Here is a 24,595-nt window from a genome sequence, read left to right as displayed (position 1 = left end):
ACAATGCCTAGTGTATCCATTTATAAAGAGCAAGATCCTTCAATGACCTACCGTTTTGCAAGCCTGATTAAACGACCTTTGATATCTAAAGAAGATATCAAGGTTTACGGAGAAAAGGATAATATTCAACAAATCTTATTTGGACTTCAGCCCGCCAATTTAAAGCTTGATCCACATTTAAGCAAAAAAGCATCTACAAAATCCATCTCTGACCATTTACTCAGCCCTACAAAGACTATCGACACGATAAAGACAAGGAAGGGATCTGAAGGAAGCCTCGGTTTCTGTTCAAAGTCAGAATCAGGTATCAGCATGAGTCGATCCTCATCTTCCACCGTCAAGGAGACATGCATCCTACCCAAGGATGAGAGTGAAATTGACCGCATGGTATCACAACACTATATTCTTCGTACAGCTTTTGATGGCGATTTTTCTGCTCCCCTTCTTTCCTACACAAAAAAAGTCAAACGAGTGACCGTGCTAGATATGGGATGCGGTTCAGGCACTTGGACAATGGAGATGGCTGTTCAATTTCCAAACATGCATTTCATTGGTATCGATCATTCTGCCTTGTATCCCCAACATATCAAGCCTAAAAACTGTCGATTTTTGACTTTGGACAGAAACGATGCGAGTCTTCCTTTTGAAGATGCGAGTGTTGATTATATTTTTCAAAGGGATGCTAACTGGGAATTGAAAGACGATGCTTGGGAACCTCTGATTCAGGAGTACTTTAGAATACTTAAGCCTGGAGGTTGGATCGAGTTGGTTGAAGCTGTAAGTAGTACCTTGTCTTTTAAAAAATAACTGCTGATTTCATAATGAATACAGGATATCGAAACACAAAGTAGCCCAATCGAAGAGGGGTTTTTAATTGACAAATGTAACATTAAATCATTTACTCCTTAAATCCAGCCTCACTGAACTTTTTTTTTTTTTGCTAGTGATCGACGTATTTTACTCATTACAACATGATCCGTTTATTTCACGAAGACTATCCTCTTTATTAGCTACAGCAGGATTCCGAAGCATTCAGAGTGATTTTCAATCTGTTCCATTAGGCTGGGGTTACAGCAAATCATCAGTTCACAATAAATCACAAGTGATCTGTTCAGAATATGCAAGAGCAGCCGCAATGCAGCACTTGCAGCTATTGAAATCCTTAAAACCTTGGTACAAAAACAAGCAGCGATATGATGCTTGCATGAGCAAAATTTTGAAAGAATGGCACCAGGCTAAATCTTATGTAAATTGGCATAGATCCACAGCACAAAAACCTTATTAATATCCTAGTTTATTATTTATTACACACATATAACTGACAAGCTTGCTTTGAAAGTTAATAATAAAAATGTACAATTGATCCATCAGCTGTTATTTTTTTTTTTTTTTTTTTTTTTTTGCTGAACAAAAAAAAAAGGAGACAAGCTTTGTTCATGTGTTATCTTTCTTATTAAGCTTTAAGGGAGAATACGATTATTATTGTTTATTAGAAAATAATTTAATTACATTTACATAAATTATTGTGCTCTAAATCATACCAAAAAGGTTTTCGAATAAATTGTATATTCTCCATTATGCAGATTTTATTGAAAGAATGAATGACTTTAAAAAGCGCAGTTGTCGTAACACCATGGGGCCATTTAAATCAAGCAGTTTTTTCAAGCAGCTGAAGATCTCTTTATTTTTGATTATATTCTCAATGACTCCTTGTTCTTACAAAAGAGTTGGATTTTTCTTTCAACTTTTGATTGTTATGAAAAAGGCAAAGCAAGAAATAATCCAAAGCAAGTGTACGATCCTTACACGCTTTCTCATTTTAACTATTGCTGTGATTTTGCTCTTAGTTTCTTTGCTTCTGCAAACAATTAAATAGACATAAGAGGCTGTAAGGCTAATGTTAGGGTTCAAGACAGAGGTGGTATAGTGATAGGACAGTAGTTTAACTTTGTACATGATACGACGAATGCTTTGGATAACAGTACAGTTTAACAGATGTTAGGCTGTAATGGATAATGCGCCTATCTGTAAGAACATTGTCATTGAGAAAGAGCCCAGTATCCACAGACATCTTCTGATCTCCTAAGTTGAATTTTATTAAACAGCTCTGGTTTATTGCGAAAATAAGCAAGAAGAGCTGCTACAAGATTTGATTTCGAAAACGCGTGACGCATGCAACAGTATTGCTCGGAGAGGTCTTCAGGCTTTTGCAAACTTCCTATATCCAGATTAGACGACTATTTGAATTGAAAAACTTAGTAATAAAATACACACATCTGAGTTTCTCAAAAATTGGTTTCAAGAAATTGAATGAATTCACTTTTTGTTTTGGTTCATATGATCCAGTAAATTGGTCCTTTTCAACTGGTGCACTTTAACTTCTATGTGGCAGTGATGACGTAAAAACCGCAAAGTATCGGAGATTGAACTGCAGTAGCAGGACACGTAAGTTAACAAGCGAACAGCACTTGCTTTTTTTTCTTTCTTTTTTCTCTCTTTAAAACGATCTAATATAAATACAATATGCCACCAAAATCTGATTGGGAAAAATGTAAGCAATTAAGCATGATACAACAAAATTCGAAATCTAATCTGGTTGCTTAGATGAAGGAAACATTGAAGATAACGAAAAAAAAGAAAAGATAGTTGGTAAAGTGTTACTATCACAAAAAATTAACGCTGAATTCGGTACTCATTAAACTGTTGATGTAGCTTTGGATGAGGGAGATATTAAGCTTTTAACAACATATGTAAATAAGCAATTAACAGTTATTGAAAAAAAAAAGCTAATTCATTACGAATAGGGTCAAGGACCTTACACAAAGGAATTAAAAACTTTAGAACAAGATCTTAAAGATATTCAAAAGCGTGTGAATGAACATATTGGTGAGTATGCAAATTTTGGAATTTATTTGTATAAGCATGTTCTAATGTGAATAAACAGGTGTTAAGGAATCTGACACAGGGTTAGCTGCACCTAATTTATGGGACATTCCAGCTGATAAACAAAGAATGCAAGAAGAACAACCTTTACAGGTAGCCCGATGTACAAAGATTATTCAGGGAGAAAACAATGAGGATCCAAAATATGTAATCAACGTAAAGCAAATTGCAAAGTTTGTTGTGGAATTAGTCCGACATGTCTCCCCAACAGATATTGAAGAAGGAATGCGCGTTGGGTAAAAAGTGCTTTTAAAAAGGTGGCGTTTGATGTATCTTACATTTTTATATTAGTGTTGACCGTACAAAATATCAAATTCAAATTCCTTTACCACCCAAGATTGATCCTTCTGTTACAATGATGCAAGTAGAAGAGAAACCAGATGTCACTTACAGCGATGTGGGTGGTTGTAAAGAGCAGATTGAACGTCTTCGTGAAGTAGTTGAACTACCACTTCTTCAACCTGAAAGATTTGTCAACCTCGGTATTGACCCTCCCAAAGGTGTCTTGCTCTACGGCCCTCCTGGTACAGGTAAAACTCTTTGTGCTCGTGCAGTTGCCAACCGAACAGATGCTACTTTTATTCGTGTCATTGGTTCGGAGCTTGTTCAAAAATATGTCGGTGAAGGTGCACGTATGGTTCGAGAACTGTTTGAGATGGCAAGGACAAAGAAAGCCTGTATTATCTTTTTTGATGAAGTGGATGCTATTGGTGGTGCTAGATTTGATGATGGTGCTGGAGGGGATAATGAAGTTCAACGTACAATGTTGGAATTGATTAATCAACTGGATGGTTTTGATCCCAGAGGAAATATTAAAGTCCTCATGGCTACAAATAGACCCGACACATTAGATCCTGCTCTGTTAAGACCTGGTCGTTTGGATCGTCGTGTGGAATTCGGTTTACCTGATTTAGAAGGTCGTGCACACATTTTGAAGATTCATGCAAAGAGTATGAGTGTAGAAAGAGATATTCGTTACGAATTGATTGCTAGATTATGTCCCAATGCTACTGGTGCTGAATTAAGAAGTGTTTGTACAGAAGCTGGTATGTTTGCTATTCGTGCGAGAAGAAAGGTTGCTACCGAAAAGGACTTTTTGGAATCAGTAAACAAAGTCATTAAAGGATACCAGAAATTCTCAAGTACACCTAAGGTAAGAATAATAACAACGATTGTTCTCTATAGCATAGAACTTATTCTTTTTAATTTCGATAGTATCTTATGTGGAATTAGTTTTTTGTTATTTCTCTTTTTTAATAAAAGCCTTAAAAGCATTCCTTGATTACAGTCTTCACACCTCAAATTCAGACGAATACAAAAAAAAATGCGGAGTTGAAACACAACATGATGAAAAAAATAAGAATCGCGACCGAAAATTCACTACGCGTTTTTCTAGTCGCTTGTTGTAAATGTTAACATGGAGCCTCAGGATTCTTTGAGAGTCGATGAGGATAATGAAAATAATTCTCTTCTCGGTAATAAACAAAAGTAAAATGCAATTTTCCAGGAAATGTTTTAAAAACTCATTTAAAATTTCACAAAAGAAAATCTTGATACCGAAACAGACTTTTTCAAAATATTTGATCTTGATGATTCTATTAGCAGTTCATTAGAAGCAAAGCAAACACCTATCCTTTTAGAGCAAGGCGCATCAGAATCAAACAGACCTAATGAAGAACAGCAAGAAAGCACAGTACATGTAGAAACAACGAAGGAAGATCCAAAGTCATCTCAAACAGGACAGCCTACCAAGGCTGGGAATATGCTTGATGAAGGGATAGAGGATGATCAAGAACTTTATGATACCCACTCATTTTTGGAAAGTATGCAGACACTTGAAATAAGTCTCGATGAAGCAGAAAAGAAACAAGAAAGCCAGGCCCGCCCTCAGATCAGTTTGCGAAAAAGAAAAGAGATTCAGCTGCATCCATTTACTATAGAGAAACTCAAGTTTAAGACGATGCTCAAGGGGACCTCGGTCAGAAGGGTAGTTTCTTCCGTTGAACTTCAAAATGTTCAGGACTTGTCTGATACAGAATTTGTGCCAGATGCGGTAGAAGTAGAAGAAGATGCATCCTTGGACTTTCAGTGTACTCAAAGTGCCTTAGAGAGTTCTGAGAGGGAGATAAGGAGCCTTGCAGAGATTTCAGGACCAAAGGTAGTAATAGAGGATGAGCTTGAAAGCGTATCATCCACTAGTCATATGAATCAAAGAGAAACATCTAGCCCGATGCATGAGAAAAAGAAGAGCAAGGGAATTGTTACTTACAGCAAAAGAAGAAAGAACAAAAGCACTCCATCTCGGGCAACCTACCAGAAAGGAAGTTCTGACATCTTTGCGTTTGATCCTAATCCTACTATCGCTAGACACACTGAAGATTCAAGTCATGCAATGGATTTAGACGACGGACTTGATGCATTTGAGGATATTTTGGAAAAAGCTCCTAAACCTAAATCCAAACGAAATGACGCAGGGAATATTTCTCCTGTTTTTGAACTGGACAACACAGATGAAGGTTTTAATAGCATGTTAGCGGAGGAAGAGGAGGATGATGATGATGACGAACCTGTCTTTCTTCGTCGTAGGCGGTTACGACAAAAAATAGATTCTGACGAAGAAGATGAACAAGATCAACAGGATCACGATTCTATTTTCGACTTTCCTGATAATTTTGAACCTGAAACACATCCTAGACGTATCATAAGCAATATAACAAATGATGAGGATGATATTGTGCCTATTGTACAAGATGATTTTGAATACCGACCAAGAAAGAGACGTCGATTTAAAGTGGCTGATCTACGTAAAAACAACAAAATACTCAAACGTGTTTTACCAATCTCTTTCCTAAATGTATATCGAGATGAATTAAACGAGGAAGAGATGAGATGTAATTCATCGAAATCCGTAAAACGTACGACAATAACCTCAAAAAGGAAAAAGACAGACGATGAGAATAGACTATCGCGTTTAGATCAGCCATTTGATGCCTTCCTTGGTTCTCAATCCGAGTATGTAAATAACGATGATATTCCAACAGAAAACAACAATGGGCGTCATTTTGACTTGGAGACCTTTCGGCAAAGATCACGAGTTGGCCAATTGACAGGGCCAAGCACAATTGATAGATATTTCACAAATACGACTGAAGCGGTTGAAGATAACAGAATCCCTCATCATTCCCACCGAACCTCAACGCAGAGATCATCTCACAGAGCAACCCAGGCTAATACCAGTCAACGAGCGCCTTTAAAAAAGAAGAGACGACGACCAAGAAGAACAATGGATGATATCTATGTTCATCATCAACCCAAACAGAAAACTACCGGCTATCCACGCAGATTTTACCAAAGAACCTTGGACGACATTGGAATATCCTCTAAACGGGTTTACAATGATGATCACATTACTGTTCAAAAACCACCAGTGGAATGGGTCCGCAATATCGCTGAATATTTAAGATCTACAAAGAATGCCGCAAGTTTAAGGCCACTCCCAAAATATACCCAGTCATTAGAAGAGATCATTGAAAACATTCAGCGCGTATTTGATCCTGATCTTCGTTGCTCTATTCGGCTCAGAGATACAGTATACCTCCATCATCGTCTGCTACAACCCCTGTTATCTGTAAAGCCCAATTCAAAGAGAGCCTATGTTCATCTAAAGGCATCCTTTGAAAACTTTCAAGTGTTTCACCGGCGGATATTTTGGACAAACATTGAGCCAAGCCGCAAGGAATTCATTCAAAGTTTATTTGGTTGCGCATGCAAAGAGATTACTGAGATCAGTACGGGCATGGCGGATAATGTCAATTTTGATATCGAACTGGATGAATTTCCTGACCTGGATAAATTTTGTGTATTTGTGTCCATTTATCTTACCCAGTGGTTGCCGTTGCAGGACCCAGCGCATGCTGCAATCATGGTTGAATTGTTTGGAGAAGAGGTTCGAGATATGGCTTATCATGTATGCAATATTGTGAAATTAATGTCAAGTAGAGTGAATTCATGGCGTTTGATTGTGAAAATAATGTTATTTATTTTGGATTGGACTTGCAGACTTCATCTTATTGGTATCAATGAATCTGAATGGTCTGTCACGCAATGTACGAAGATGTTAATTGACATACTTGTCACTATTGGACATGAATGTATTATCACTCAAGAAAAGCCATATGTAATTGAAGCTTGGGTTTGCTTGCTTCAGATCATGACAGTCTCCTCAAATAGTGGTGGCTATTATTTCTCGGGTGAAACGTTCATAAGACAACTTAGACATTCAATTGAACATAAAAGCAACCAAGCACGATGGATTGTGGCAGAAGCAAATTTTGAAAGGGAAACCTGGTGGACAAATGCATTGTCTCATATACTAGAAAAGTATATGTTGTAGAAATGAAAAAGGCAGTTCAGCTTTGTAATTAATTATCAATTCGTACCTTTTTTCTTTACTCCACTAATTTAAGTCTTTTTTAATTGTTAAACTGAAAATATTAATTGCGATGGATATCATCTTGAAACAAAAAAGAAATACCTTGACTCTGAAAGCCTATAACCTTTTCCACGGTGGTAAATGTGTGTAATTGTCAAAATTAAGTCTCCGATAAAAGGAACGTATACCATTGGCTCAATTAAACAATAAAAAGCAATGCTTGATTTACAACTATAAACATTGCTTTCACTAAAATAAATGAAATTGAACCTCAATAAACTTTACAGTGTATCATAGAAAGATATAATGTAATCTACAAGACTTGTTTCGAATATTTTATTCAGGGATTTTATATTCATGTTTGTCTGAGCGAGTAATTGGGTCAAAACTATATAGAAATTGTTGCAAAATTCCTTTCGCGGTGGCTTGAAAAACCTGTGTTGGGTTAGAAAGGTATGCTTTTCGTGTTATATAACCTTTTTGTTTTTAACGCACAATCCTTCTCCCTTGAGCTTATGTGACGCGACACAAGCCATCCTTTCTCTTGACTGAGTTCCATGTTTCCTTTTCCTAAAACAAAAACCAGTACACCCAATCCATATAAGAGTATAACGTGATAAATACTATAGAGAAAACCAAACACTTCACGTGACTAAAAATCTTTCCCCCCTAATATCTGCCCTTCTCACCCTGATTTAAAAAATCAATTTCTTTTGTTACAAATTAGATCCATTTCACTGCACTTTAACAATTATGTGGCTTGTATTAAAAATAGGAGGAAAAAACGCGATGTCTCTCTCCTCCTTGCTTCAAACCGAAAAATAAATAAATAAATAATATAGAAAATAAAATAAAATACACACAGTGAGTGAGAGAGAGGGAACGGAACGAAATCCTAAAATTTTCTTTATACAACTTTAGCAGTAGATTTCGCATTTTGACGCTTTCTCTTCACAAAGCTTTCTGTTAATGTCAGTTGAGAAGAAGGTCGCTTTGCATTTTCTTTCTTTGTTGCAGGTTTCTTTTTGCTCTTTTGAGGTGCTGATGGTTCATCAGTATTCACAGTCGACAAGGCGCGCCTCAGACGTGTTTTAGCTGCTTTGATTGCAATGGTGTCTTTAAGTTTTTCTTCTGTCATGGTAACCCAGTCGTCTGTATCTCCCAAGACTTCATAATCAAACACAGCATCCCATTCTTTGGTTGGGGCTGTACGATTCACAAAGACAACTTTTCCGGATTTGCTTGTATGAATAAGGCGAGCGGCCTGTTTAATGAATTTCTTCAAAGCGGGTATTTTAAGCGAGGTACCCATGACGATCATCAGATCCGGTTTTTTTTTCAAATCGGCTGTCTGAAGTTTTCCAATTTCTTCGCTTTCTGGATGATCTTCATTATAGAGTACAATGTTAGGTCGCAAGGTGCCACAGGCGAGTTGTCGTTTTCCCAACTTGACTCGTTCACTGTCGTTTCTTTCACATTGTGGGCAGACGGGTGGATCACCTTTTCTGAACTGATCTTCATAGTCTACTGTAAAATCATAAGAGGCAGGACAAAGAGTGCATTTCACTTTATCCATTGATCCGTGTAATCTTACGACGGAGAGTTTCAAAGAATCTTCTAAACAATCTATATTTTGTGTATAACATCGCATCAATTGACCGGATTCTTGCAAATTATGAATAAAAGAATGTGTAGGCGTTGGCATGGCTGAATCAATTACTGATTTCAGTTCGGCCATAAATGTATAGAAACACTGGGTCTGCTTTTTGTCCTTGAAGAGGGTTGCATCGAATAAATCCTTTCCTTTTAAGACGATATTGGGATGCTTTTGCTTTACAAGGTTGTATAAACCGTCAGAAGAACGAAAATCCTAAACAAGGTAATGGTTGAGTTTAAGTCCATAAAATTTTTTATTTAGCTCTTTTGCACTTACAGGTATGCCACTACTGCACGAAATACCAGCACCCGTAACAACGAGCACCCTTTTACTCATTTGAATACAGGCTGCAAGTTCTGTTACAAGAGGATCTACTACTTCTGACGGTTCTGAGATGACAAGTTTTGCCTTCATCGTCTAAAAGAATTAATATTTTATATACAAATATAAGAAAGGAAAAAAAAAAGTGCTGCCTTGGATACCCGCCGCGTCTTTAAAGAGAGAGAAAAAAAAAAACTTTTGATCGGCCAATGAAAATGTGTTATACACGTACATTCTTTAAAAATCAGACAAAAGCATAGATAGTTGATGTAGATGGCATAGATGCACCCTTAATGATAGCCTATGATGTATTGATACTTTATTACAAAATGTGAAAGGAAAAAGGGCTGTCACTCTATAATAGCTTCACCTCCAGAACTTATATTTTAAATCATTAGGTATTCAAAATCCTTATTGGCAGTCTCAGAACTAAGATGCCCAAGCTGAAGTCACTACTAAGCTGATGACATAGTCATCGGAAGTTCAAATAAAGTTACTATAATGAAGACCTCACTCTTGGTAAATGCTTTTTCGAAAGGTGCGTTGAGGACAGATTATATCTATATGCTGTGTGACTAAATTTTTCATTTCCTTTTTCTTTTCCAAAAGCGAAAAAAGCTTTATAAAGCTTGGCTATAAATCTGTGGCTTTATTCTTCACTACATCTTCAGTACTAAGTGGTGAGCAATATACCATACTCTTCTCTCACTTTCGAAAAGTCCTTCTGAACTTTTAAGAAGGATTCAGTGAAATAAATGGCACATGATTGGCGTAATCCTTATGTGTATCCCTGAGGTGTCTTCTAATTCTGTTTGTTGTAAAGATAATAACTTTATAATATCAAATACAGCATTAACGTCTTTTTTTTTCTCTTTTGAGTAACTCAACTCCTGACATAACGATGTGTTTCTTTGTATGTTTGAATTAAAACCATTATGTCGAAATAATAATCATAAAAATTGTTTCCTCTTGTATGGTCTATCTACATATAAGGCTTTCTACTTTTAATTTTACTTTTATTGTTTATTTCTATCATTTCTTGTCTTGTTCATTCATTAAACAAAATGAACGATATCCGTTAGGTCGCTATCAAGAACTCGTCTTTTTTTTATATTACTCGCAGTTGAGTAAACGCTTGCTGACTATCGCTCTGCTTTCACTGTTTTAAACAGCCTGTTAATATAACACAATTTTACTTTATTTTCATTTTATTCTTTTGAATCTCGCTCATGAACGAATATAGGTAGAGTCGGTCTATAATATTAAGAGTACTAGCAAATAGAACATTATTCACGACATGCTACAACCAGATAAATGGCTAATCCTAATGTGCATATTGTTTTGAAGGTGGAATCTATGGTTTCGATTACCTGGTTTAAGACCTTTATTCTTCTTTTGATCACTATTCTCTTACAGTACTTTCTCTCCTGTTCTACCAACGGTTAATCTATGTAGCGTAAGAGGCACAGTTGATAATTGCACATTCATATTTTATAACATGAAAATATAAATTCAAACAGCTATTCATTTCACATGAGTACGACACCTACTTTAAATGTGCTTCAGGGCTTTGCTGGCTTTGTGGCTGTTAAAAGTTTGCGCCACCTACTGGGGAACCTTTAGAGAAAATTTCAATCAGAATACAGCTGAACGTTCGAATATTAGTGCAATTTTAAATTGAAAAAAAAAAGGGGAATCTGGTAAATATGGACGTGGCACTTTCAGTGTATATTCGACCACCTCTTTATAGAGAACATTGGGAAAAGCTACAGTAATAGATAAATAATAAAGGGGCTTGTTTCAACTTAGCTTTGCTTGCGTGATTTTCGCACAAGCGTAGTATAGTCTGTTGCAAATTATAATGCAATGATAGCTACTAACAGTATTGCAAATTCAGAGCGATCTATTAATATTAATTTTTATGACAGTCTGAATAAAAGATTTATTGCTTCGTCAGAGTATGCTATTTTGTTTGGCCTAATTATTCTTAAATATGTTAACCAAAGACTATCAAAGTATAGAATAAAACTTGTAGAAAAAAATATAAAGAACGCCTGAAAGATTTAAATAAATAATGAATCACGAACAACAACGGGCTCAAAGCAGATTTCTTTCCTTTGAAAACATTGAAATAAAATTGAAATATGGAATGTTTTAAACTCGGTGGCATCATATAATAGGTGGGAAGTGACAATGACAATATCACTTTTTCAATATCAAGTTAAGTTTGCCAACTGTTCTTGCCTCAGCTTAAATTTGGCGTTTGCATTCTAGTAACATCAGTCTTCTATTGACGTTATGCAGTATTTTCGGTTATGATGAGCAACCTATTGTCACACGACGTGTGGGTTTGCCAATTAACCTACAATTCAATACAATCCCTCTTGAACGATCAATTACCAATCAATAAATATTTCGACTTACCTCCTCATGACAACATCGATGGGCTTTTGATGACCAACGTCTTAACCGATATCTGCATATCATATTTTTCATCTTTAGCACCATCACAATAGACACAAAATGAACTGGATTCTATCTTCAAGTCCCTATCTCTCTTTTTTTGTTTTCAAGTAATTTGGACAAAGTGGTATATAATCATTCTGAGCTTATATCTGTCAAAAAAATTTTTTTCTTTCTTCAAGACTACATTATAAAATCATTCAAACTTGGCTTGATATACTTTTCTGTTTTCTGAAAATGCAAAAGTTAAAAAAAGAGAGATATCTTTAGAGAAGCAGATGGACTAATGAAAAAAAAAATTTAAACTTGAGATAGAGGGCTTCTATAATTTTAAATTTAGTAGCAGTAGGGGTTTTATTGATGAAGGTTTAAACCCTAAAAACCCTAAGGTATATACATCGTAAGTATCATGTAGTGTGACATAGTTTCCAGTTGGCCCTTCAGATCAGGCTGAAGCTACTTTATAAGCGAAGGCGTCTTGGGTACCTCTTTATCGGTGGTTGGTCTTTTATTGATAATTCAATATTTTAGTTGTTACAAATCTTTTGCTAGTTTGAGCTCCTTTAAATGTCGGCCACAATTGCTAAATACATTGTGACTACAATATAATTAAAAAACTAAATAAAAGAAATGGAATGCTTGCTTGTTACCAATGCTCTTAATATGATGAGGAATGTCAGTAGTAAACATTTCTGTATAATGTAAGACACAATATTTACTTCTTTCGTCTAATTAGTTTTGTCTCGTTAGTTTTTATTCTCACTTGCTTTAGTAAATGGTTAAAATCTTTGCCTCTTTTACAAACTCAGGTATACATGGTTACATATTTAAAGCTGGAACCATCGTAGAAAAACTGACCTTTGAAAAAGAAATGAAAGGATTTAGATGTTAACTGTCAAATGAGTGGAAGAGATTGAAGTCTTTGACCTGCTATTGCTACCAATTTTATTTTTTTAGTTGGTCAACCGTTTTCTTTTAACAATGTATACAAACATCTTTATTTCTCTTTTATGACAATTTTTTTTGTTATTCATCAAATATAAGCAAGGTTTGATTTGGTTAAAGCTTAATAACAGACTAATTTGGCTGTTTTGATAGAAAGGTTTGATGTCAATTGTTTTTGACAGGACACTGATTTAAATCTCAGTCTTTTCTGAGTTTACTTCTGCCCTCGCACTATCTCTTTAACATTTATAAAAATCAAAAAAATTTTCTTTTTTCGTATTTTTTTTTTTTTTTTTCGTTTTACTTTTGTTACTACTTTACTCTTTTTCTTTCCAGTGCACCTTTTTTATTGTGAAACAGCACTTGTATACATACACTTAGAAAAGTCTTTCACTTTAATTTATTATTTATACTTTTATCTTTTTCTCTTAAAAAAGAAAAGCTAAACAAAAAACTTCCTCCTATCACATTTTTCAAAAGAAGAAAAAAAAGAAAACAAAAACAAACTCTGATTTTTTTTTCCCACCAAACATAATCGCTTACGCAACTGTTCACAACAAGCTTGATATGACTCTTGTTACAAATTTCATCAATAACCGTGCTCTAGTAACTGGTTCCTTACTACTTTTAGGCGGTTTATCAATCTATTATTTTACTTCCAAAGGTACAAATATATACACCAAAAAAACACATCCACAACTTATGAAAAGCCTTAAAAAATGACAAATGACTGATGCTTTCATGTTTCATAGCCAACAACAACAATAACGAGAAGGGCTCGAAAGAAAGAGGTGTGTCAGGTCTTCCTGATGAAAACCAGTCACACAAGGGTGAGTATTTTTTTGGATCCCTGGGCTGCTTTGTGATACACAGTGCCTAACTTGCTCTTTTTTTGATATAGCAGAGAAACCTGACGTAAAAGACGATCCCGCTACCGCCCCTTCTTCAAACTTGACCACTCATAATGAACCTGCTATTACCATCTCCAATACAAACACCAAAGACGAACCTGCCTCCCGATCTATTGAAACACAACCTGTTAATATAGCAGTTACCAGCACCAAAGAGGAATCTGTTGTCACCACTGAAATTACACAAAAAGAGCCTGATTGTGATATTCATGTTACTGAAATTGAAAAGGAATCCATCGCTGTTACCGAACTTGTCAAGGAAGAGCATGTGGATGCTGTTGAAATGGTTAAACAAGAGGCTATCATTGATAGTGTTATTACTGAGGCTGAAAATGAATCTGTTACGATCGTTACTGATGACAAGCAGGCAATTGAAATTGGCAACAAGGAAGAGACTACTGAACACAAAGAAGATGTTACTGAAAAGATGGCTACTGCTGACATGAAGGAGGAAGAGATGACTGTGATTGAGACCGATGAAGCCAAAGAAGAATTCGCTATTGAACTCATAAGCAAGGAAGAAGCGATGGATGATAAGACCCCTGAGCTCTCTACTGGTATACCTGAAAAGACTGGCCCAACTGAAGAGGAAGTCTTGTCTCTTTCCGTGACCGATGTACCGACTGCGACCATTGACGAACCTGCTGATACCCCTTATGCTGCAAGCAGTGGTGATGAGAATGACATTGGTACACCCGAGAATGAGCCTGCGAGCATGCCCACGTTCCGTTCATACGACGATATCCCCGAATTTATCCCTCAACAGAAGCCACGCAAGCGTTCGTCTAAAAAGAGCTTGACTCGTATCCAACTGATTGAACAACAACGCCAAAACCATACACCTACTGTCAATGCTCGATGCAATCACTGGCCTAGATGTACCAACAAGCACTGCAAGTACTGGCATCCCTTCAAGATGTGCCGTGCGGGTGATGCTTGTTATTATGGCAAGAAGTGCATGTTTGTTCACCCTTCTGATTACTTGGAGCAACCAGAGAAGAAGGATTCTTCTGAGAATGTACAGCAATATTTCTAAGTAGTTTAGATGATAAAGATAAAAACAAAAATGCACTTTAAAAACTACTTTTTACCCCTTTTACAAAGCCCAAAAGAGAGAGAGAGTATATTGTATATGAATCTTTCCATTTTTTTTTTTTTTATTTGTATTATCCTTACCATCCTTTTTATAGACAAAAAGCTGGTATAAATATGTTTATATAGTAAAATTTAATTTTCTACAAAAGTCTTTTTTTTTTGAATGTACAAAAATCAAATAAGGTTAACGATGAGGGTACAGTAGTTTGCGTTTAAAATTTCTTGGTGCATTCAAATTTCTTGCCTGCCAATAAAAACTCCCTGTTACCATTCATTTTTCTTTTGAAAGTAGCACAGATATTTTTCAAAAAAAAAAGAAAACGAACAAACGTTTACCCCAAACTGAAGACAACGATTACTTCTGATTGGGCAGTGGAACGGCTGTGTATAAAATCATTCAAGTGATTTACGGTGGTGGTTGTGATTTTTATTCATGGTTGTGGTTATGAATAACTATTAAATGTTGATAGTTGCTAATATGTATGTTATGTTTAGTTTCGCTCTATGGTGAAGCGATAACAGAAACCAATGAATAGAAGTCTGTAAGAGCCTATGAATGTACAATAACAATAAGATTAACAATAACACTCGTTCTTGACTTCAATTGCTTGAACGAGCAAAAAAAAAAAAAAAAAATATTCAGCACCCAAAATTAATGTTAGTGGGAACTCCAAAATGGTTGCAACCCTGCGATAGAAAGTCAATTCAGATTCATCGGCTTTCTTCGACCAGCGATCCAAATTTCGCACAATACGGTCTACGATGAGGAGCAAGATATAAGGCTGACCTTGTTTTCGTTATTTGCCAATTTTTTGCTCATCCATAAAAGCAATGGCATCACAGAGAGTGTCACCTGTATGAACAATGGCGTCAAAGAGTGCACTTGATTCCGGTGATAAACCATCGTAGCTGTCCAGGTTCATTGTCGATATGACGTTGAGGATACGGGCCCACTGATGTTGTGAGAAAAAACTGTCGATGGGGTAGCTTGCATTGGTATATTCAGCCTGTGGATGGCCCTCGAAATGGATAACTCCAACAAAGCGTCCTCAGTCGTCGAGAGCGTGGTTTTTGTCAATTGTTTCACCAATAGATGAGCACCCATTTTCATCATTGTCGACATCATATCCGTGTCGGTCGCATCCTTTGTTGATCCCAACTTCCGTGCCTGTTTTGAATGAAGGGTAGCAGGAAGTTTTTATTGGCAGGCAAGGAATTTGAATGCAACAAGAAATGTTGGATTGGCTAAATAAAAAGAATTTTATTTTCCAACATCTTGAACGCAAACCCACTGTACCCTCATCGTTCACCTTATTTGGTTTATTGTTGAAAAGACGATTCACAAACGTTTGGTTGTACCACTACTTTTTTTTTTTTCGTGGCCTTGTGTGATACGGTGCGACGTTGAATGGTCATCGTTAGCTGCACGTGTTGCTTTTCCTGGACAAACAAGCCTTAAGAGGGAGCTGGTAGCTAAAAGAAGGACGGCCTTGAGGTGAAGACTACCGGAGATAGAAGCGTCAAGTGCTGAAAAATTCACTTCAAATATAGATGCTTGGATCTTATTCTTGCCAGGATGTTATGCTTTGCAGAGAATATAATTATTCGTCGATCATTGACAGGGCATACAAAGTGATGTTCTGGCCTATTCCTTGTTGGCATAGGCACACTGCTGGCTTGACTTTGAGGCAAGTATACAAGTTTCTTGAGTAACGAGTTCAAGTGGCACTTGAATACGAGTACTGACTTTAGCTTGTCATTGTACAGCTTTCTTTCACTAGTTGCCTTGGTACTTGGAAACTCGTCCGTGGCAGCTTCAAAGGGGGGGGGCTTTCTCAATGTCAGCAATCTCACACAAAGCAAGCTTATAATATAGATTCTAGTTTTTTGCAGTCAACGGAAAGGGTATCATCTATTGTTTTACAAAATTACGACCAATACGTATGGGTACAAGGACTAACTTTAATATATCTTATCACTGAATAAACACATGTCGTTTTTCATCAAAGTAAGGCTCAAGCATGAGGCTCTAGTTATTGTCGACATCCCAGAGCACCGTGAAAAGTATTGATCTGAAAGCATATGATCTTTGAAGGGAAGTTGCTGAATACTATGAACAGACATAGAGTAAGTGTTTGTTGTCGTTTTTGTTTCTTGCAGCTACTAATTGCAAATGTTTGTAGACGTCTTTGATTACCCTTTCACTGGGGCTTGTTACAAACGTCAATAAAGTCATGGATGTTAGCCCTGTTTCCTTCAGGTGACTTTTGAAGGGAAGATGAAACATTTGTTCATACATGTAGTATTATGTAATCGAATGACTGACCTTTTTGATCTCACTATGCAACGTATTACCCCCATTCCCCTTCAAAATGATCAAGATCAGTCAAAGTCATTCTTTTGTCCAAAAACCTCTTGATGTAGGGACCCTCTCCATCTCGAAAATCTGAATCGGTGCAATCTATTTCCGGAAAGAGTGTAACAATGGATTTTTGAAATAAAACAGTTTTTAACGATTGAAATAGACAATGGTATATGAACAGGGGGGATAAAGTCAAAGGTAAACATCGGGTTATTTAGCACAAAAGAAATAAATAGAAGCAATTATGCCTTGGATGCTTCCTCAATTATGCGTCTTGATATAAACTTCAATAGTCATACCAGGTAAGAATAGACAGAGTCATATGAATGATCATTCACACTGTCTAAACCATTGCTTTTAGATATAAATTCTGATGGAGAAGACTACTGGCTTTATTCGCACTGTTTATTCTTCAAAACGTTCAAGCACCAATCCCTTTCACAAACCAAAGTATAATTTTATAAAACAAACAGCACTTTATTCTTCTTTTGCCTCTGATCACTCTGTTGTTTTCTTTTGTTTCGCTTTGTTTGGTGGTACGATGCAGACGGGTTGAATGTTTATAGATGGAGAACCAATCATGATGAATGTATCTTTTCTTGATCATCCAGTGGAGTCAAGCCGAATGTTGAAGAAGGAGAAATGGGTTGATCTCCATCGTTTTATTTTCTGTTGGCTGAATTGGTCATTACAAAAGATGGAGGGGAAACGGTGTTGATGGTTTGAATCCATGACAACAGAAAGGGTTTATTTATTGTTTTGATGATCAAGACATAGTAATTAAATACCACAGATTCATGTAAATATGCTTTATTGTGATTGTATGAGCCACATCTGTTAAACTATCTTTTTATATAAAATAGACACCTAGGATCCTGTGAATAACAAAAAAACCCTTTGTAATCTAACCAATACTAAATATATTTATGTTTAGTTTAATTTTGTCTATGATTGGAACAGCAAAGAAAAAGAAAAATAGCTGGGATGCAGTTGATCAATCACAACGTCAAGCTACATTGGATGGTGACACTAAACTGAAAAGGTTTTATTTAAGCTGTACTACTCTGTACTGAATCAATGTCTTAAAGCTTACATTTGCAGACAACTCGGCATGTTTATCTGTCATGTGTAAAAGTAAAAGATGAGGTAATTGCTATATAAATGAAAATATTCGTAAATGAATGACATAATCTACATGGCTTAAAATATATAAATAGTTTTTGATGAAGACCATGCGGTTTCTCAATCTTGTATTCAATAAATATAATTCTATTTTATCGATGAGATAGCGCTTAAATACAATTAAAATTTTGTTACGTGTAACCAAGCTAGCAGTAAGAAATGTTCATGTGGGGGACATTTCACTGACATGTGAAAAGGAACTCCTTTTTTTTTTCTTTCCCCACATTTTATGAACTCCATCTTTTTCTCCTTTCCTCTTTCACTTTCTTTAAAAAAAAATGTTATTAGCCACCAAAAGTGTACCTAAGAAATGGGTTTTTGTAAAGTGGATGAGCTATCCTTCCTTCATCACCCTGCTGCTGAGCATCCTAACTTACTGGTACAAGACATATAAGCAGCAAGCAAAAAGGGTTGAGCTCAAAAGGTCAAGCTTGAGCTTATATCACTTGAGACAGGCCTCGCATCAAGCGGTAAGCTCCCTTAGTTGACTTTGATGGTCGAAAGCTGACCTTCCTTCTAGTTACTCACTCCGCCTCCTTCCCCCTCGTCCACTGAATTTTCTTTTGCCTCCGGCAAAGTCTCCGCACGCGGTAGCAAGTGGAGTACGAAGCTGATGGAGGGTGTGATGTCGGCAGCGGGCATCAAAAGAAAGATGACCATTTCATTAAAAAATGTAAGTGCTTGCAACATGCACATGCCAAAACTAAACATCTGCTTGGCTCACAGACTGTCTTGTGGAACCCATCCCGAGATGTCAACACGCCTAATCATGCGTTTCATGAAAACACGATCCCTTTGCTCGTCCGATGGTCCAGTGCTTTTGATATTTATGTGATTGCTCATACGACAACACCCCAAGACAAACATCAGATCGAAACCCTGCTGAATAATTCCAATCTGTTCAACTTTATCGATTCAAGAAAGGTCCTCTATTGTTCATCCGAGCAAGGCAAGTTGCATTTGATTAAACAGATCGAACCTTCTGTTCATATCGAAGGTGGCTGGGAACTAGAGGACGGAAGTGATATTGTACAGAGATTGGAAGATACCAGAGTCATCTGGATCTTGCCAAATCAAAAGAAAAGAGAACTCTATCAACATTTTGATATGGAAATAACAGACCATGTTTTGAATACTTCATTGGCTAGAATTTAATTTTTGTGAATATTTATTTCATTTGTACATCAACATTAAAATGATTTTTTTTTATTACTAAAATGAATGAAAACTATTTATTAAATGAAGACTTGATTAATTTTATAAATTCAGTGGATGATGATGCATATGAAATCCTCCTATGCCAAAAGATAAATGCTTAATAGAACGACAACGAATATGAATAGTCACAATAGCTTCTTTCTCTAAAGGCGTCGTCACTTCTTTAAGCGCATCTCTTTTGGAAGGAAATGACTTTGATTTTTCAATGAATACTTCGTATGTCTTTGGTTTTTTGCCATTTGCTTCAACCTTGAACACCACAAAAGGACCGGGTTCGCCCAATTGTGAAAGACGGAATACTCTGGTTGGCTTTCTCGCTTTGGGTTGCTGTCTCAAGTGAATGTCAAATTCAAGAGTCAATTGCTCAAAATTGGTCTCTGGCATATCAATACTTAATTCAATCTTTCGATTCCCCACCAGTGTCGATCCAAGAAGCACAGATTTTAAAGAGGGCATGCATCGAGAATAGATCGGTAAGATCTCTGGGTCCATCGTGGTGGTGTAAAGATCCAGTTGTTCCAAGTAGGGTTGTTTTACTCTCTCTGGATCGACTGCAGGCAGGACCAATTTGGGTGACCTGTATTCAAATTCACGCAAATGCTTACAGTGCACTAGAATATCCTCAATGATATTAAACTCCTCCACAAGGTGTTCATCGATCGGTGAAGGGAACTCAAAGGTGAGCACGCTGAGCAAATGACCGCACAGTCTCCACAGGTCACAAATCTCACTTCGCTTCCAGCATCCTATAAAATTGATGCAGATACTATCATTTGTACCCTTATAATTGACTGTTTTCGTCAGCAAGTCATCCAAGATGTTGTGACTATCCCAACCGCTGCCAGTGAATTGGACGTTCAGGGTAGAGCCAGTAACAAAGCCACTGGCCATCGAGAGTGGACCATAAAATGAATACTCAAAGTTTTCCACACGCGAGATGTATTGTGTGATCATTTGCATCTTCTCCGTCAGATAGCTGTCCATCCTTTCTTGTCTTTCGGGTACCCATGGGAAATTGGCACCCAGGAACAAACTGTCGAGATTTGGAAACTTTTGCATCATGTAGTCAAACCCGATTGGATCCTGGTTGAAGACCAAGACCAAGTTCTTCACAGACGGACGGGGAACAATGTCCAACTCTTTCGGTTCTCGATTGTTCTCTGGTGGTGATTCGCGAATACAGATACATACCTTTTTCAGATGAGGGCAATTCTCTATCAATTCATCATAATCATCTGGATTGGCCGTGTTATGACCGTCCATGACGAGGATGGTTTCTAGCTTTGGAAACGTCTTGATCTCTTGCACCATCTTCTTTCCTTTTTCGCTCTTTGGATGATGGGCTGGTACGGTGATCCGAGTGAGGGTCTGGCTGAACTTGAGAATACACTTGTAATAGTCTGCCGCTTGCTTTTTATTGTTCACATCGCATTCGGGTACTGTCTCTAACATACGCCATCGCTTGGGCCCTACTTTGGACAGCGCATTCCAGTAGAATGGCGCGTCGTCCAGTTGTTCCAAATGTTTCACGTTGGGACATGCGTTGGCAATCTGCAGCAGATACTTTCCCGTGTTTCTTGCGCCGCTGAGTTCACAAAAGAGGAGCGTGTGCAGGTGGCGTCCGTGTGGGTTGTGGGTGACGCATTCAATAAAATCTTCTGCGTTCACCGCGTTGATGATTTCTACTTGTCGATACAAGTGTACCAGAGCAGGTCCTGTCCAATTTTTACAAACCAGTAGACAATCATATAACGGAAAAAATGATTGCCAAGACCTTTCATAATCACGCATCCGTCCTTCCAAAAGCTCAAATATAGAGTGAAGGATCTCAGTTGGTAGTCCTGCCCAATTGGCCATTCGAATATTTGATTATTTTTTAAAAAAAAAAAAAAAAATTCCAAAAAAAATACAAGAGAAATACACTATGGCGTCATCTCTGATTTTATTTTATTTTTTTTTTTTTAAAAAAAAAAAAAAAAAAAAAAAAAAAAAAAAACTCCACTTGAAGGGTGCATTGTTCTTTCTCCATCTAAATCAATAGGTGCCTTTAGGTTGATGTTGATTTTTTTCGTGTGTCTAAAAAAAAAGATTAAGTTATAAGTATATCGATCCAAGAGAACCTATTTGATTCATAAAACAAACTTGCTATATAATATTACTTTTTTATGTATTCTTGTCTACTGAGATCAATCTGCCTGCTTTTTAGCAAAAAAAAAAAGAAAATCTATCCCATTTTGAAAACGTAAAAATGCCTAGCACAAGACCTCGTAATACGAATCTTTTGTACCGTGTCTTTCTCAAACCTACCTTTTGGTAGCATAAGCGCTGTACGGGTGAATGAAATCATTGGGTTATAACCAACCTAGCTGTAATATACAACGATCTACTGTCGCGTACTTTTTATTGTGAAAGGTCTGACAGTTACTTTGGCTGATGAAATTGGTAGTTCTAGCAAGAACTAAAGCTATGCATGAATCAAATAGGAAAGACAACTTGAATACTAAATCAGAACCAAGCACAAGATTCTATAAAACCACAGGTTCTTTTTTGATTCAAGGATGAACTTGTGGGTGCTATTGGCTGTTAAACATAGAATACGTTGATTTATTATAAAGATGAACAAGTCGGATGCAGTATGTGTAATACAACCTTCAAAGATCAAGAAATCAAAGAACGCTTTGGGTCACCAATGTACTATTCCATCTCTTGTGCGAATGCAACACAACCCTTCGCGTTACCTCCAGATTTTAAAAAGGCGATGTCTTTCCCTCGTGATCTTTCAAGCTAGAGAGAGCCCCAAATAAGTAAATCGTGTTACATGATTATGCACGGTGATGAATGTGACTGAGTTATTTTTTTTTTCCCGTTTTCATTTTCTTTCTTTCTTCTAAACCATGACGGACCAAAGAGCCCGACTTACGAAATCAAAAGCAACTGCTTCTACTACAGCACTTCAGACATTAGAAATTACGACAACGGCCGTCGTTGCTGATCCTCCACTGGAAGAGAGTCGCAAACAGCTTTCTCACCGCCACTATCATTATGTTCGTTCACCTGCTTTTCACGCAGACATCTCACCTTTACCTTCTCCCCAAATCTTGGAGAATTCAGAGCTACCACCCCCTATGAAATGTACCTCGGAAGCTGTGGTTGCACTTCAGGATGCTGTGAATGGTAAGATAAAAAATAGGCCAAACTCTCTCTCTCTTTTAATATACCTTAGAATCAAACACGACCAAAAAAACATCTGCGCCTACAACCGAATTCGAGATATTCCAAAGTTCTTTTTTTTCAAGCATCCTTTTGATTCAGTGGTCGAATGTGGTGGGTCCCAAGGTAGACAAGGTATGGTCTGCGGAAGCGATGGATGAAGGGACACAGATGATGATTGCCAGACAGGTATTGAATGGAGAGATGGGTACGAGATCTGTCGAATCCAAATGGATCCTGCTGCCATCCATGATGTGTACCGCCTTTTTATTTGAGGATCCCACCTTGCATACCTTGTTTGCCATTGTTCTTGTGGTGCCTGCGAGGTACCAAAAAAATTTCTCAGGCTACTTTCAGCTGTTACAAGATCGTGTGCCAAATCAATTAGTGCAACCCCTGATCCAATTGCGAAAGATTCAAAAGAGAGAAAATATTGTAAAGTACCAGCAAACAGACATATGCGATCAGGATTTAATGCTTTTTTCTCTTGTGCTAGGCATGGTCAACGGCAGTGAATTGCTATACAGTTCATTGGTTGATCCCATTTGTAAAATCAATTATGGATTTAGAATCAGTTTCATTACCTACAGATAGTATAAAGGTGACAAAGAGATAAACACAAAGAGATGAATGCTGAAAAAATATATTTGGGGTAATAGACAAGTCATACGATGCTAGGCGATGAATCAAAGCAGATGTTGGATTCTCCATTTTTTGCCAAGTTTGTAAACATTCTTTTTTTTTACAGCTACATTGCTTGTTGACAGTAGATGATCTGTTGAACTAATGATTTTCATTCTGTTAGAGTGATCACTTCTCATTTACAAACCTTTGGCTCCACTGTGCTCATCGGTAATAGCCTTGGCTCTGTGAATATGGTACATCCGACTTGTATGATAAATCAATCGATACTAACCAACCAACAGATGATCAACACACTGTCTTTACTTTTATCTTTAAAAGAAAGGAATAGATCAAGCCATGCAAGAAAGCATCATCGTTATATGCCAGATTTATATCTTCAAGGCTTACTTGTCAAGGTAACCTAGACACCGCTCTCTATGTCGTACGTGAACTAATAGGTCAAAAGGATATAGAAGAAATGGAGCCACGTATAGAGTTAGCTGTGCTTGATTCCATTGTACCAACCACACTTGTAGATATGACAAGGCTTGTTGTGAAAAGAACTCCTTTATACAATCAGTACCAACAATTGAGACAAAGTTATCAGGCAGCAGTTTTTAGCAAATTAGAAAATGATGTTTTACAACGACATAGCAAGCTTCAAATGAACGATTGGAGGTAGGTGATGTAGCCATTGATTGTGATGTGTCTATTCACTTTCTTTACAGTAAACGTTCGCAAGTATTTGAAAAGGTAAACAGTATAGCTCCCATGGTTCAGTCTTTATTAGAAGAGGTGAGAAGGATACCGACAAGACTAAGAGAGTCCTATATAAAACAGTGGAAAAGAAGTCTTGTGAAAAGAGCTCTGGCTTTGATTAAATACATAGAAGATGAGACGTAAGTTTACAATGCTTTGATTGACTGTAGTAATAACACTTTAAAAAAGGCTTGCGATATTGGGGCAAGTGAAAGTAAAAGAAAACTTTGTAAAGAATGTCATGAACGCTCTTTCATTGTATGATCTGGATGATTTTACTATTGTCTTGACTCAAGCTGAAAAACTTAAGCCTGGCATGATTAATTTCATTACTTCATTTTCCAGAACAGATACCCTTTAATCTTTTCTTTATCTACTTTATGAACTGTCGTTTTTTTATCATCTCTATTCGAACCAGAGCATCTCATGTTTATAAATAGCGAATTCTTCTTTCTTGACCCTAAAGTCTGAAT

At 36.9% G+C, this 24,595-nt stretch overlaps 10 protein-coding genes across 10 annotated transcripts; 8 read left to right on the top strand and 2 right to left on the bottom strand.

Annotated features, from left to right (window-relative positions):
- Positions 1-3: 3 nt before the first annotated feature.
- Positions 4-1,285, top strand: RO3G_11343 (uncharacterized protein; the record flags this gene model as incomplete). The annotated part of the gene is made up of 3 exons (XM_067665927.1): positions 4-777; positions 832-883; positions 1,011-1,285. The coding sequence occupies 3 exons, from the start codon at positions 4-6 to the stop codon at positions 1,283-1,285; spliced, it is 1,101 nt and encodes a 366-aa protein (XP_067522028.1).
- Positions 1,286-2,523: 1,238 nt separating this feature from the next.
- On the top strand, positions 2,524-4,176 carry RO3G_11342 (26S protease regulatory subunit 7; the record flags this gene model as incomplete). The annotated part of the gene is made up of 7 exons (XM_067665926.1): positions 2,524-2,551; positions 2,605-2,649; positions 2,713-2,750; positions 2,805-2,886; positions 2,945-3,179; positions 3,235-4,096; positions 4,159-4,176. The coding sequence occupies 7 exons, from the start codon at positions 2,524-2,526 to the stop codon at positions 4,174-4,176; spliced, it is 1,308 nt and encodes a 435-aa protein (XP_067522027.1).
- A 529-nt stretch (positions 4,177-4,705) lies between these two features.
- RO3G_11341 (uncharacterized protein) lies at positions 4,706-7,336 on the top strand (the record flags this gene model as incomplete). The annotated part of the gene is made up of 3 exons (XM_067665925.1): positions 4,706-4,766; positions 4,884-5,747; positions 5,919-7,336. The coding sequence occupies 3 exons, from the start codon at positions 4,706-4,708 to the stop codon at positions 7,334-7,336; spliced, it is 2,343 nt and encodes a 780-aa protein (XP_067522026.1).
- A 946-nt stretch (positions 7,337-8,282) lies between these two features.
- Positions 8,283-9,368, bottom strand: RO3G_11340 (uncharacterized protein; the record flags this gene model as incomplete). Its single annotated transcript, XM_067665924.1, has 2 exons — positions 8,283-9,245; positions 9,309-9,368. 2 exons carry the CDS (start codon positions 9,366-9,368, stop codon positions 8,283-8,285), a joined length of 1,023 nt encoding a protein of 340 aa, XP_067522025.1.
- A 3,960-nt stretch (positions 9,369-13,328) lies between these two features.
- Positions 13,329-14,708, top strand: RO3G_11339 (uncharacterized protein; the record flags this gene model as incomplete). Its single annotated transcript, XM_067665923.1, has 3 exons — positions 13,329-13,425; positions 13,514-13,591; positions 13,663-14,708. The coding sequence occupies 3 exons, from the start codon at positions 13,329-13,331 to the stop codon at positions 14,706-14,708; spliced, it is 1,221 nt and encodes a 406-aa protein (XP_067522024.1).
- Positions 14,709-16,879: 2,171 nt separating this feature from the next.
- RO3G_11338 (uncharacterized protein) lies at positions 16,880-17,585 on the top strand (the record flags this gene model as incomplete). The annotated part of the gene is made up of 5 exons (XM_067665922.1): positions 16,880-16,894; positions 16,951-17,027; positions 17,293-17,327; positions 17,423-17,431; positions 17,491-17,585. The coding sequence occupies 5 exons, from the start codon at positions 16,880-16,882 to the stop codon at positions 17,583-17,585; spliced, it is 231 nt and encodes a 76-aa protein (XP_067522023.1).
- Positions 17,586-18,963: 1,378 nt separating this feature from the next.
- Positions 18,964-19,466, top strand: RO3G_11337 (uncharacterized protein; the record flags this gene model as incomplete). Its single annotated transcript, XM_067665921.1, has 2 exons — positions 18,964-18,984; positions 19,038-19,466. The coding sequence occupies 2 exons, from the start codon at positions 18,964-18,966 to the stop codon at positions 19,464-19,466; spliced, it is 450 nt and encodes a 149-aa protein (XP_067522022.1).
- Positions 19,467-19,568: 102 nt separating this feature from the next.
- On the bottom strand, positions 19,569-21,386 carry RO3G_11336 (uncharacterized protein; the record flags this gene model as incomplete). Its single annotated transcript, XM_067665920.1, has 1 exon — positions 19,569-21,386. The coding sequence occupies one exon, from the start codon at positions 21,384-21,386 to the stop codon at positions 19,569-19,571; it is 1,818 nt and encodes a 605-aa protein (XP_067522021.1).
- A 1,037-nt stretch (positions 21,387-22,423) lies between these two features.
- On the top strand, positions 22,424-23,333 carry RO3G_11335 (uncharacterized protein; the record flags this gene model as incomplete). Its single annotated transcript, XM_067665919.1, has 2 exons — positions 22,424-22,703; positions 22,753-23,333. The coding sequence occupies 2 exons, from the start codon at positions 22,424-22,426 to the stop codon at positions 23,331-23,333; spliced, it is 861 nt and encodes a 286-aa protein (XP_067522020.1).
- Positions 23,334-23,841: 508 nt separating this feature from the next.
- RO3G_11334 (uncharacterized protein) lies at positions 23,842-24,442 on the top strand (the record flags this gene model as incomplete). Its single annotated transcript, XM_067665918.1, has 4 exons — positions 23,842-24,041; positions 24,092-24,262; positions 24,312-24,336; positions 24,419-24,442. The coding sequence occupies 4 exons, from the start codon at positions 23,842-23,844 to the stop codon at positions 24,440-24,442; spliced, it is 420 nt and encodes a 139-aa protein (XP_067522019.1).
- Between the last annotated feature and the right edge of the window lie 153 nt (positions 24,443-24,595).

Source organism: Rhizopus delemar, genomic scaffold, assembly GCF_000149305.1.
Source record: "Rhizopus delemar RA 99-880 supercont3.9 genomic scaffold, whole genome shotgun sequence".
Taxonomy (NCBI): Eukaryota; Fungi; Mucoromycota; class Mucoromycetes; order Mucorales; family Rhizopodaceae; genus Rhizopus; species Rhizopus delemar.
This window is presented reverse-complemented; position numbering and strand designations above follow the sequence as displayed.